Genomic DNA, 12784 nt, shown 5'->3' on the forward strand with positions numbered 1-12784 from the left:
TCTTTGCAAGCTCCTTTGAGTATTTATAACAGTATTTATAACAGCATGTTTGCACTGAAGCACCGCAACAATTTCCTAATGTTGTAAACCTGCTCAACATTTGGCAATAAAACCCTTTCTGATTCTGATTGCCTGGACCTGGTGAACCTGGTTTATCTGGACCTCATGAACCTGGTTTGTCTGGACCTCATCAACCTGGTTTGTCTGGACCCAGTAAACCTGGTCTATCTTGACCTCCTGATCCTGATTTATCTGGGCCTCATGAACCTGATTTGTGTGGACCTGGTTAACCTGGTTTATCTGGACCTCATGAATAATGAATGAATGAATGAATACATTTTATTTAAGAAAGCGCCTTTCAAAACACTCAAGGACACTGTACACAAGCAATAACAACAACAAACATAACAATTTACAAAATAATAATGATAAAACGTTGAGCAAATAGATCAAATAAATTAAAGTAGCAGGATGGAAAGATTTATGTGGAATAGGCTAATGTGAATAGGTGAGTTTTGAGTCTGGACTTATATAGAGGGATGGAAGTGATGTTCCAAAGTCGGGGGCAGAGCAACAGAAAGCCCTGCGCCACACGGTGGCTAGTCGGGGGGAAGGGATGGAAGAGAAAGAGAGGAGGAGGATCTGAGATACGGAGAAGGAATGGTGATTTGAACCAGGTCAGAGAGGTATGAAGGTGAGAGATGATGGGTAGCCTTGAATGTGTACAAAAGTATCTTGAAATCGATGCAGTATTTAACCGGACGCCAGTGAACCTGGTTTATGTGGACCTGGTTAACCGGGTCTATCTGGACCACTTCACTTCACTCTTATCTCCTAACAGACCTCCTGACATTGTGGAGGTCCTTCTTCTGTTGCAGACGAACCAGGTGTGACCTTAGCTCTGTGAATAAAGCGGGAGGAGCTAAATTCACTGTCTGCTCTTCAGGTGGAACAGCCAATCAGAACAAAGAATTATTGAACTAAACTTCTGTCAGGCTGGTTTCTGATGTTTTTATGTCTAGTTCTTATAGAGATTTTGCTCTTCAGCCTAACTCTGCTGAGCTCAGGTTCAGCTCTGTCACAGGTTACTGAACCAACCCCATCTGACAACTTCAAAATCAGCGACCTAAGCTAATCATATAGGGTGTCACCTAGTTTAGCTAGTAAGAGTCCAACACCAGTTTGGGCCAGACTCTTTTACTTAGCTGAACATCAGCAAGCTGAAACGAAGCCATCAGTCATTGTGAGACAGCACAGTGGCATTCTAGGAACGTGTAACAGGATAGTTTGAGAGCCAGCTGACAGCTGGGCTCTGCTCTGATTGGCTGGCAACGGAGAACCCATAGACCCTCGGTTGGTGAGCTGCTGGTTCCAGGAATCCTTTCAGGTCCTCCTGGTCTGATCCAGACTGAGCTGACCTGGCCACTCAGCTGCTGGACTGTGGTGGTCTGCACACACTAAAGCAGAGCAAACATTTTACTACACAGAGATCCAACAGGTAAACTCTGCACACCTGGGAAAGTGTGACCAACCTGCTGCTGTTAGGACCATAGGATGAAGGCCAAAGAGAAGAAGAGAAACAGGAAAAGGAACTGAAAGAAGAAGAAAGCAGTGCAGAATCTGTCGATGTCAGAGGAAGCAGTTTTTTACATACATGTTTCTGTTCGATTTGTCTTTACCTTCTCTTCCAGCTCTTTAATCTGTCGTTTCTGTGCTTCTATAAATTCTTCCAGCTCCTTGTTCCTCTGACAAACACAACATCATTGATTACAGACTACAAAGGAGAAATCATAATAGTGTACCTGTGCTCATTTCAGTGGTTTACCTGTTGGGTGAGCTGCAGTAGTTCCATCCGCTCTCGAAGGATTTGGGCATCTCTCTCTCTGAGCTCACACATCACAGTTCGTTTCCACTGGTCCATGGCTCTCCTCAGCTCCTCTCGCTCTCCCTCTGTCAGACTCTCAGACAGTCGACCCTCCATCTTTAATCCCTCTATCCTGGATTCCTCTTCCTGCTGCAGAGCCTCAAACAACATGGCCTCCAGCTCCAGGATCCTCTGGATCAAAGAAACATTTTTGCGCTGTCATTGTTGTTGCTCAATCATCCAGCTAAGGAAATCCCAAAATGTTGATCCTGTTCATTTGGATGTTTTCAGTGGGAGAAACGTTTTGTCACTCATCCAGGTGCAGGTTTCCCCAACTTTATAAACAGGACATTTGCACAATGACTGAAACGAGCACCACTGAACAAACAACGGGCCGTGAAGTCATTTCCTTGATCATTAATATGCAGATTGTCATGGCCATAGATTGACAACCATTGATCACAGCCCACTGATCAACGGGCCAATGATATCAGAACAGGCTCAAAGACTTGCTCTCAGTTATTTGGTTGACCTCTCCACAGTACAGGTTCAGCTATTCACTGACCTTATGGGCCTGATCCATCGACTGCTTCCTGTAGTCCAGCTCTTCATCCAAGTAACCTTTCTGCTTACTGAACAGCTCCTAGAAAACAACAGCATCTTCACTGGCACCACATTTATTTACCCCAGACAACAACTTCCCAACATGGATACTGCTGCTTTACAAACCGCTAAGGCCTTTTAATGTTTTCTGTACAAACAGACTCCGACATATGAAAGAGTTGAAACTAAAAGCTTCCTGTCCAGCTCGCGATCACCACGCTCTTCTTACTGGACCGACTCACCACAGAGCACTTATTTTAGCCTCATAATTCAGATGGATCTAGTGTCATTGACCAGACCACAGATCAGATCACATGATTTCAGCAAGTAGAAAAAAGTCCCAACAGAGACCAGATACACTTTGTCTTTCACCTTCTCACTCTCGATGTCCAACATTTTCTGCTGCAGGGCCGATTTTGTCACTTCAATGGACTCCAGCCACTGAAAGGGGGTAAAGAGAGACAGGTGAGCAGACAGGTAGACAGAGACAGGCTGGTCGTAAAGCAGATATTGATTGTGCACTGTCTGTCCTCCTCATCAATCCAAGTTCATCTTTAAATTTCTGTGTATGTTCAGCTTTATTCACAGAGTTCACACAGATTTGTGTGAACTGTTTCTCACCTGAACTCGTTCATCCCAAACAAACAGTTTAGGAGCCTCAGGTGACGCATATGAACAAACGACGAGGACCGGGCTGTGTCACGGGATACTAGAGTATACTGAGTACTACTTTTCAAAGCTTTTATTGACCCACAGATGCTGGAGAATCTGGGAACCTCATCAACACTCAGCATCTTTAAATCTCACCTAAAGACTTGTTTTTAAATGTTTCTGACACTTTTCTGTTTTTCTGTATCTTCCTGCAGTCGGGCTGCCACAAATGATTATTTTGATAGTCGACTACTCACCGATTATTTTTGCGATTAGTCGACTAATCAGATCATCATCCATTGGACGTAAAACGTACAGCTTATTGCACCAGCAGCATCTGCTCTTATATAACTATCATTAGCTTACAGCTTTAAGTGTGTAAGGTGCTAACTAAAAATAAAGACAAGATGATAGTTTATTATATTATTTATTATATTATAATTTTAATGAAATTTGCAGATTGTTTCGGTGAAGTTTAATAAACTCCTTGCTATCTAAAATATAACAGGACACCGGAGTAAATTCTGGAGCATCTCACACTTCTGATAATCAGCTGTCTGCTTGATGTTTATTCAGCTGTGTAAAAACTATAACTTTAATCTCAGCCAAACCGATTTACTCAGGAACAAATAAAACACTGAAAAAAGCCAAACAATAACATTTTTAAGTTATCTAAGTGACTCATATATCATGTTTAACCTGAGTAGTGAAAGACGGCGGTGGGTTTGAAAACGATGTGCCGGGAGTCCGGTGTTCTCACGGCTCTAGTGACCTAGCCCCCGGCTAGCTATCGAGCTAGTGGGTAACAGACGTCTCCGAAAACGTCGGAGCGCTTTTGAAAATATGTGGTGTCTTGATAAACTGAGCCGATATTTGAGGTTTACACAGCTACATTCTCCATGAAAATATGTTAAACGTTTATTTTGTGACCCAGAAAGAATAATAAGAGTAATATTAAAACTAACTAGCTGCCGCCATTGTTGGAAGCTGAGCTGGGCTGCGCTATGAATTCTGGGACACAGCTTCTTCTTCTTCGGGGTTTAACGGCAGCTGGCATCCTTGTACATGCAGTGCTGCCATCTTCTGTTTCAGTCCGTTATTACACTCTTAAATCCTGCTACTTATTCCTGCGTCTTTTGGGATCTTACAAAGCTTCAAACGACGCGTCGACTATTAAATCAGTCGTCGACGATTCTGATAGTCGACGTAATCGACTAATCATGGCAGCCCTATCCTGCAGACATGCAAAGTACCTGTTGTTTGAATTTATTCTAGTCCATTAACAAACACATGATGGTAAGAGCCAACTTAGCTGGTGTTCATGTTTCTTGAATCACATGGTATTTTTGCATGTGCACACATTTCATATTGTTACCTCGCAGAGACAGAGCAAACAACTTTGTGAAACAATAGCAACGAGCTGTCTGACTGTTCACCTGATACCTGCCGAGATCAACAGCAACTTTACGAGATCGGACTGATCTTATGTAAACTTTGATGAGCCGTCAGTTATTCCACGTCCTCAATCTCACTATGCGAACCTGCTTTTTCCCTGTGCCAATAACTCTGAGAGGTGCAAAGAATAAGAAACTTTATCTGCATCCTGTCAGAGAGCAGAAACCTCAGCTCTCTGAGAACTGACAGGTGGGACGCTCACCTTTTCTGCTAGAGTGAGTACCGTCCGGGCATGTATTACCACCACCTGCTCTTCATTGGACAGATTCTACAGAAAAACAACATGTCAGCAATATATAAACAACACGCTCAACATGGAAAGTATTGTTGTCCCGACACAAACTCAGATTTATTCACTGATCATCAGAAAGGACTCACTAATGAAACAGGGAACGTGTCACCACGGTTACTAAACAGCATGTTTACAAAATGCACACATTCAACACACGTGAAGCCACAAGCGGATTACATGGATCACATGTTTCAGTGACACAGACATGTACAAAATAAATTCAACATACACTTACGGCGTTATCTCCCAGAATGTCCAGCTTCTTCATCAGCTCACTCATCACAATGTCCTGATCGGCAAATCACAAAAACAACCATTACACAGTGAAAAAATAAACACACACAAGTAGACGGCAAGACACAAAAGCAAAACAACTCAGTCACAATTAAAAGCTAGAGAGTAAGGATGTGTCTTCAGATGGAGAGACCCTAATTTGAAGAAGCAAACTGTTCCAAAGTTTACACACAGCAAAGGCCCCTCCTGTGTTTCAGTCAGAAGCAGCCTTCAGTTTATAGCATGAGATAAAGATCAGAGAGGTACGGCGAAGCTTATCCACCTAGAGACTTAAAAACAAGCAATAACATCTTAAAATCAATTCTATAACGTGCTGGAAGCCAGAACGCAAACAAGCCTAGACGGGGAAATACGGTCGCGTTTACGCCTGCCTGTCAGGAGCACACGTAAACACGCGAGAGCTGAAGATGAGAGAGCTGCTGCCAGGTCTGGATCAATTACTCGCATTAGCTACTCTCTCAAAGCCTTTAACAGCAGTTTCTCAATATGAAGAAACATCAAATAACATTCCCAGACTTTTGCAAAGGCAGTTCTGCTTTTCCCAGAGGGTCAAGGTCACCCTTAAGAGAAGAACGAGGGTCAGAAGGTCCACATAGGACAATCTCAGCTTTTTGATTGTTCACATTCAAAACATTTAATGCCAGCCATGATTTAATATCATGAAGACAGTCACGCACACTTTCAAAGTCTGTAGAATTCTTTTTAAGAGGAAAGTAGATTTGTGAATCATCAGCAAAACAGTGAAAAGAGAATCCATATTTTCTGAAAACAGAGCCTAATGGGAGCATGTGAAAGGAGAAAATGCTGGGCCAAGGGTAGATCCTTGAGGGACTCCACATGGATGGATGGATGAACCTGACAGAAAACATTCTGCTGCTTAAATAGAATCTAAACCAATCAAGGGCAGGTGCCTTAATACCCACAGCAGTCTGGACACTACAACACCATGACCCACTTTATCAAATGCAGTGCTCAGGTCTAAAAGCACTTAAATGGCATTAATAAAAGATCATTAAAAACATTTAAAGGCATAGTTTCAGTGCTGTGTAGCGCTTTGAGCCTGGCGCTGGACGCAGACAATTTTCTCCAGGACTTTGGACACGAAAGGGAGCTCAGAGAACTCTGGCAACATGAATTATAGTTTGAAGGCCAAGAGAAACAGAATAGAACAATCCTTTAATTGTCCCACAAGGGGAAATTTGGTGATGCCCACCTGATTTATTTTTCCAAGTGGATCATTATTCATCCACTTGATTGATCTTTATTAATTATTTATTCTTTTAAGTTATTACAATTGGAACAGACAGGACCCGTGGATAGAAAAGGGAAAGACAAAGACAAGCAACCTTCCAAAAAAGGAGAGGGAAAGAAAAGCAGAGGGGAAGCGCGACAGAGAGAAAAGATCAGCTGGATCACCTGCTGGCAGAAAGAGAACAACACAGGAGGGAGACCACAGCAACAACCTAGATAAGCAGAACTAACAGTAAATAATAAAAACTGAGCGGAGCAGCACACAACGACAACGCATGGAGGCAGCAGCCAAGGAAGAAGTGTGTTTCTGTGAACACAGGCCTGTGTGTGCAAGCGCACTTGTATTCATAAGGTTCCTCCATGTAAGTGCAGCTGGATAGTGTAGTGGTAAGACTACACATCCCACTTTGGAGTGGGAGGTGCAAGTTCGATTCCCACCCAGTATCCACTAAGGGTCCAAAGGGACCAAAGCCATGGACCAAAGGGCTATTACTGACAAAGCTTGTTTGTTTGTAATAGTAGGTGTTGCGAGCCATGAAGCAGGCATGGAGATGATCCCAGACATCCAGAGGCCCCCCAGAGCACCGGAGGAGCAGCTGCGTACATCACCATTGTGGCGAGATCGCCACAGGCTCCGCCAGCAGCCGCCAACCGAAGAGGGGACTGAGCCCCCCACCCCTGGAAGGGGCCTGACCGAGCAACGGGCGCCGGATTGATCCAGTACACGGCATGGTGTTAATAATCAGACAGTAGGTCCAATGGTGTCAAAGACTTATTATGTCGAGGCTTCAGACGGGACACTACTTCAGTGCACCAAGAAACAGGTTAAAGGTGTGTTCAGGGGTATTCAGCACAAACAGCATCGACATGTTGAGGATGATTTTTAGTTATCTTGCATCACAGGGATGTTTGTTCTAAACTCCAACCTGAGCTTTTCTTAATCCAGATCTGCTGCTGCGACTCTACCGGCCTCTGATGTGAATGCGACGACTTGTGTTTGGAGGCGGTTTGACCCTTGAATCTGTGACAGACTAATTTCTACGTCTGTGACTGAACACTGACCAAACTTCAGCGCCTAAGGGTTCACAGATGCAGCGTGAACCCTAGAAATAAAAAGCTGTGAATGGTTGTCTGTCTCTGTATTAACCCAGTGACAAACCTGTGACCTGTCCAGGTGTACCCCGCCCATCGCCCTATGACAGCGAGGATGTGCTGCAGTCCCCCCACAACACTGAATTGGATAAAGAAAACGGATGGCTATAATAGATTTATCTCACTGCTGCTTGATGATCACAAATTCAATAATCTTCTGCAGCGCTGCTGTCATCGTTTTTGCAGCACTTTATTTTCTTTTACATTTTTATAGCTCTGTCAGCATTCCTCTAATAACTCCTCTCACTGGAGCAAAAGGAGCTCAGCTGATCCATTTGTAAAGAGAATGAAATGACAAATCAAACGCACCTTTCAGGCCCAGTTTAACAGTGAAAGTGTAGCTTAGTTCAGCCAGCTAACACAGCGAAAGCCTGGATATGCTGAATATGCTGGCAGTGCACCCCTCAGAGATATTTACAGGTGCACTCAGGTGTACTGACGGATGTACTCACAGTGACTCCCTCTGCCTCACAGTAAACCTGTAGAGGACTGAGGCCTTCAGGGAAATGGAGCTGTTGGAAATTGATGGCGGGTGAGCGCCGCTCCCTCTCCTGAACAGCAAACAGAAATCACAGGTAAACGTCTGGAAGTTTGAGATGCTGTTACTGGCATCTGCAACGTTTTCACCTCTAACTCCAGGATCCTGAACTCCAGCAGCTCGTTCTGGTCTTTGGCATCCTGGATGTCGTTTTTCAGTCGCAGCTCTTCACCTTCCATCTGCCTGACCTGCAAACCATCCGTTGTTACGTGTGACATTAAGTCTATTCTCAGCCAAATACCAAATATACCAAATGCAAGTTGTTCTTTTTGATTCAGAAGAATTTGTGTGTATATTTACTGAGACGTCACGATTGACAAATGCGATTCACCTTCGCCACCAGTTCCTGATTCCTCCGATACAACGCCTGCTTCTCCTCCACCCACTTCAGGTCCTGAGACACAGACAGAGCGACCGCACTGTCAATGTTGTGATCGTGTGATCTGTTTTCAGACCTGTTCTCTGTTCTCATCACACGTGTTCGGCTGTGTTCCACAGAGAACCACTGGTTTTGCTGTTATATGTTCAGATATATATTGAAAACTATCTATTCAGGATTGCATACCTCTCATCATGACTCTTAGTCTATTTATACCTTGTTTAGCTTTTATACTTGTATGTTTATTTTTTTTTAAATTTTTGTTTACCTTGTTACTAGGGGTGCAACGATACTCGTATAGATATTGAACCGTTCGATACAGTGCTTTCGGTTTGGTACGCATATGTATCGAACAATACAACATTTGTAATTTATTTTATCAACTTTCCTTCTGACGATGCTGTCTGTGTTGAGCGCTCAGTGGATCTGCGCTCGACAGTGCAGCCTAGGCGGAGTAGTCGAACACAGATTCACTGAGCGCAGCGCAAGACAGAAGCTAAGCTCGTTGCAACATAGCAAACTGACCCTCCCCCACCCTCATTCAGATCTGGCCTTTGGAACTAATTTGGTTTTCATGTGACGTATGACCCTGAAGGTAAGCGCGTCATGGACTAAAGTAAAACAGTGTGTTGCATGTGCCATGCAATGCTCAATTACATGGGTGGGAGCTAGTGTGTTAGCGCAGTTAGCTCGTTAACGTGTTGGCCGTCCAGCCCCACGCACGGGGCGATCCGCGGTAGCTCGTTAACGGAGATTTGCCGTGTTGTGGCGTTAACGTCATTTCAGATTAACGCTGACAGCACTAGTGGGAACACAACGAATATGACTGCACATTTACAACGACATCATCCTAGTGCGAAGACAAGTGGAAGCAGACAAAAACAACAAGCAGCATGCTACAAACTTTACCCGAGTCATTTAGACAGCTGTTAGCACAGGATTCTCCTTATGGGGACCTGATATGTTTAATATGCTGCTGAGAATATAGCCCAGAAGAAGCTATAGTAGAGCTTTTATTTTGGAAAGAGCCATTTCTCTGTAATAAACTCTCTTTTCCAAAGATGAGGGATTTCTCCAGCAGATAGATTTATTTTATTACTTTGTTGTTTCAGCAACATTAAATTTAAAAACTGTACGTTTGAGTTAAAATATATATTTATAATTTTAATAAATGACAAATTAAAAAGGCATGAACATTTTTTGTATCAAACCGAACTGAACCGTGAATTTTGTGTATCGTTGCACCCCTACTTGTTACAGAACACTACACTCCAAGCTGCGCATGTGCACAATTGCAACTGCTGGCACGGTCTCTGCACACAGAAAATCTGCGTTGCGCACAAAAAAAATAATCTAACCTGAATTGAAATTAAAATTAAAACTTCAACAATTCTGTTTTGCAGTGTTAGTCAGTGACTGGCTGCTCCCGTATGGGAACGATGCCACCTTATCCCACAGTCCAGCCAATGATGCGATTCACATTCGTATATACGCAGCTAATCAACGTGGTTGACAGGCTATGACAGCGTCCTTATGTGCCAACACCGGTGTGCTGACACTAATTGGCTGCTGCCGGTCCAAACAATTTGATTTTTGATTTGACTGATAGTTGTTGAATAACAAATGTTGTGAAGCTATATAATATGTATATAGCAGTTGAAATGTTTTAGTTAAATCCTTATTGGTTAAATATATGGTTTGTTTATTTATTTATAAATTGTGTACACAGGAACAAGAATGTATTTAGCTTAACTGGCTGACATTTTTGTGTTATTCTTGTGATTTCTTATTGGCCTTGTTTATTTAATGCAGGCCAGGTGAACCTTTTTGGGTATGGAAAAGGATGGTGAGCCAATGAACGGCTAGGAGCAGGACTCATTCTGCATTCAAGCTTCCACTGGACTGGTAGGAAGCTATCAAAGATGACGCTCTGTCCCCATTTTCCGAATACACTGATTTCCACAATCATACACACCATTTCCCCCGTTTATGGACAATAGCGCTTGGACATCTCTCATGGACATTCAGATAAAACTCATTGACTTCAGTGTGGATCAGTGTTTTTGATGTTAACATGTGTTATTTATGGGGAACTTTTTTTTTTCTTGTTATTTTTCTTTGCTTTCGATTAAATACATGGTACCTGCAAAAGCATTTTGTGTTGTGTGTATTTATTAATTACTGCCCATCAGCTCCAGTAGCATTCCTAAATCTTCTGATTAATAATAACCTAATATTTCACTCAATACCTAGCCTGTATTAATTCATTAGCGCTTCATCAGTGTTACACATACTACCCTTTAGGCCTAAGCCCCGGGTGTATAAAGTGTTTGGCTCTGCCTCTGGAGTCAACAGTGTCCATGACACACAACGTAACGTTCGATAATGTGTCATGCGCAAAAGCATCAGCTCTAAGAGCCGTGCTTACAGAGTGCTTTGCAGTGAATCAGAAGAGTCGACTCCCATGAACAAGAGCCGGCTCCTCCTTTCGCTGCTCAGCTCTCACACAGTTGCTCAGCTATGCTCCAATCCCTCCATATTGTGGCCAATCACATGCGAGGTTATAGGATAACATCATTATGTGAAAAACAGAGAGGATGAGAGACACGACAGTCAAGTGGAGCGTGCGTCCGTCCTCTCAGTAAGTGCTAACAAATATAACTGTGTGGATTCCTACAGCATCCACACTATTGAGTTCCTGTTTCTCTTTATTTCGCTCTTTATGGGCGATCGTGGTTCAAGAGTTGGGAGTTCACCTTGTAATTGGAAGGTTGCCGGTTCGAGCCCCGGCTTGGACAGTCTCGGTCGTTGGGTCCTTGGGCAAGACACTTCACCCGTTGCCTACTGGTGGTGGTCAGAGGGCCCGGTGGCGCCAGTGTCCGGCAGCCTCGCCTCTGTCAGTGCGACAGGGTGGCTGTGGCTACAACGTAGCTGCCATCACCAGTGTGTGAATGGGTGGATGACTGGATATGTAAAGCGCTTTGGGGTCCTTAAGGACTAGTAAAGCGCTATATAAATACAGGCCATTTACCATTTATTCTTTATTCCACTATATTCTAGTTACTTCTGTACGTTTTCTGGCACTTAACTAGTCCCACAGTTTTTATCTGATTTTCACCATTCAAACTTTTAAAAATTCTGCTATTTCTGCTCTTTCCTGCTATGACTTTTGGTGCTCATATACTTTTTGAGATATTACATTTTTATGCAATTTTTTTGTCCCATTGAAACGAATGGACCAAATTATCAGTGTGGTCATTGATTTTGCTTGCCAGGGTGAACTGTGTTTTAGCTCAGTGAGATGAGTAGCCGTTCTCAGAGCGGGAGGCCCGGGTTCGAATCCCGCCTATGGCAACATTTTTTTCAGGTAACAGTTAAACTTATCAACACAAATTTCAGCTTCTTCACCCCTTTTCAGCAGAATTATTAGTTTTTTCATTCCTTTTCGGGAAAAATTCCAGATTCTTCAGCAGAAACTTCCGCAGCACAACATTCCGTTTCTTTTCAGTTTCTTCACCTACTTTCAGGACATAGTTTTACTTCTTCAGCTGTTTTTAGCAGATTCCCCTACACGGCATTCATGCAGCATTTTCGCAGGAAATGCAACTTTTTCTAGGTTAAAATATTTCTGCCAAGTATTATTTTTCCTCTTCGTTATTGCAGTTCTGCTAAGTAATTACATTTTTGCTAAGTTCCTATGCTTTTGCAAAGTTATTACCATTGGTGCAACTTTTCAGCTATTTTCAGCAGACAGCTTCAGCGTTACAGCATCCACACAGCATTTTCGCAGGAAATGCAAATTTTTCTAGTTCTATAAAGTTGTTCTATATAGCGTGTAACTGTTCATATAGAGCGTTATTAAATTTATTGCTAATGCACATTGACTTCTGAGGAAATTTTAGATGGCACTCATCAGAAAGGCTGCTGGCCCCTGGTCTAACAGATCTTCAGGATGAACATGGATCTGGTCAAGCATTCAAAGATTTCCTTTCACCTTTATCCATATTTATGAGAGAAAAAGAAAAAGAAAAGTCAGGGCGTGCTCTCCTGAACTACCTCTCCAACCGTTTGCACCAGCAGAAATGGCAGCTGATGGAGCTGTAATGTTGTGTAACTCTGGGCATGTGCAGTAGAGGTTCAACCTACAGGAAAAACAGTGCTTTGGACACACCAAATTGTTGGATGTGGAGGTTTTACACCCACCAAGCACCAACATGAAGGTTTTGCCTCTTTCTCCAGACGTTAAGGTCAGAGCTCGAGGAGGAGATACGACCTGCCTGTCACTGTGAGTGGAGACTGTATCAC

General features: G+C 43.1%; 1 protein-coding gene across 7 annotated transcripts in view; it reads right to left on the bottom strand.

The window, feature by feature from the left end:
• Positions 1–11: 11 nt before the first annotated feature.
• jakmip3 (Janus kinase and microtubule interacting protein 3) overlaps positions 12–12784 on the bottom strand; it is a 46891-nt gene continuing 34118 nt past the window's right edge. For 3 of the 7 annotated variants that reach the window (XM_085467092.1, XM_085467091.1, XM_085467086.1), the window contains 10 exons: positions 8432–8494; positions 8190–8288; positions 8015–8113; positions 5095–5154; positions 4776–4841; positions 2840–2908; positions 2430–2507; positions 1826–2056; positions 1680–1745; positions 12–1457 (listed from right to left, as the gene is read on the bottom strand). In XM_085467092.1, coding sequence (XP_085323218.1) covers positions 1239–1457; positions 1680–1745; positions 1826–2056; positions 2430–2507; positions 2840–2908; positions 4776–4841; positions 5095–5154; positions 8015–8113; positions 8190–8288; positions 8432–8494 — 1050 coding nt within the window. In that variant the 3' untranslated portion in view covers positions 12–1238. Of the gene's footprint in view, positions 1458–1532; positions 1593–1679; positions 1746–1825; positions 2057–2429; positions 2508–2839; positions 2909–4775; positions 4842–5094; positions 5155–8014; positions 8114–8189; positions 8289–8431; positions 8495–12784 lie in introns of all 7 variants that reach the window. The other 4 variants (XM_085467090.1, XM_085467087.1, XM_085467089.1 and 1 more) reach the window with 3 other exon arrangements.

Source organism: Copadichromis virginalis, linkage group LG8 (assembly GCF_057382275.1).
Source record: "Copadichromis virginalis isolate Kocher_CV1m ecotype Utaka linkage group LG8, C_Virginalis_male_GT1.1, whole genome shotgun sequence".
In the NCBI taxonomy this organism is placed as follows: Eukaryota; Metazoa; Chordata; class Actinopteri; order Cichliformes; family Cichlidae; genus Copadichromis; species Copadichromis virginalis.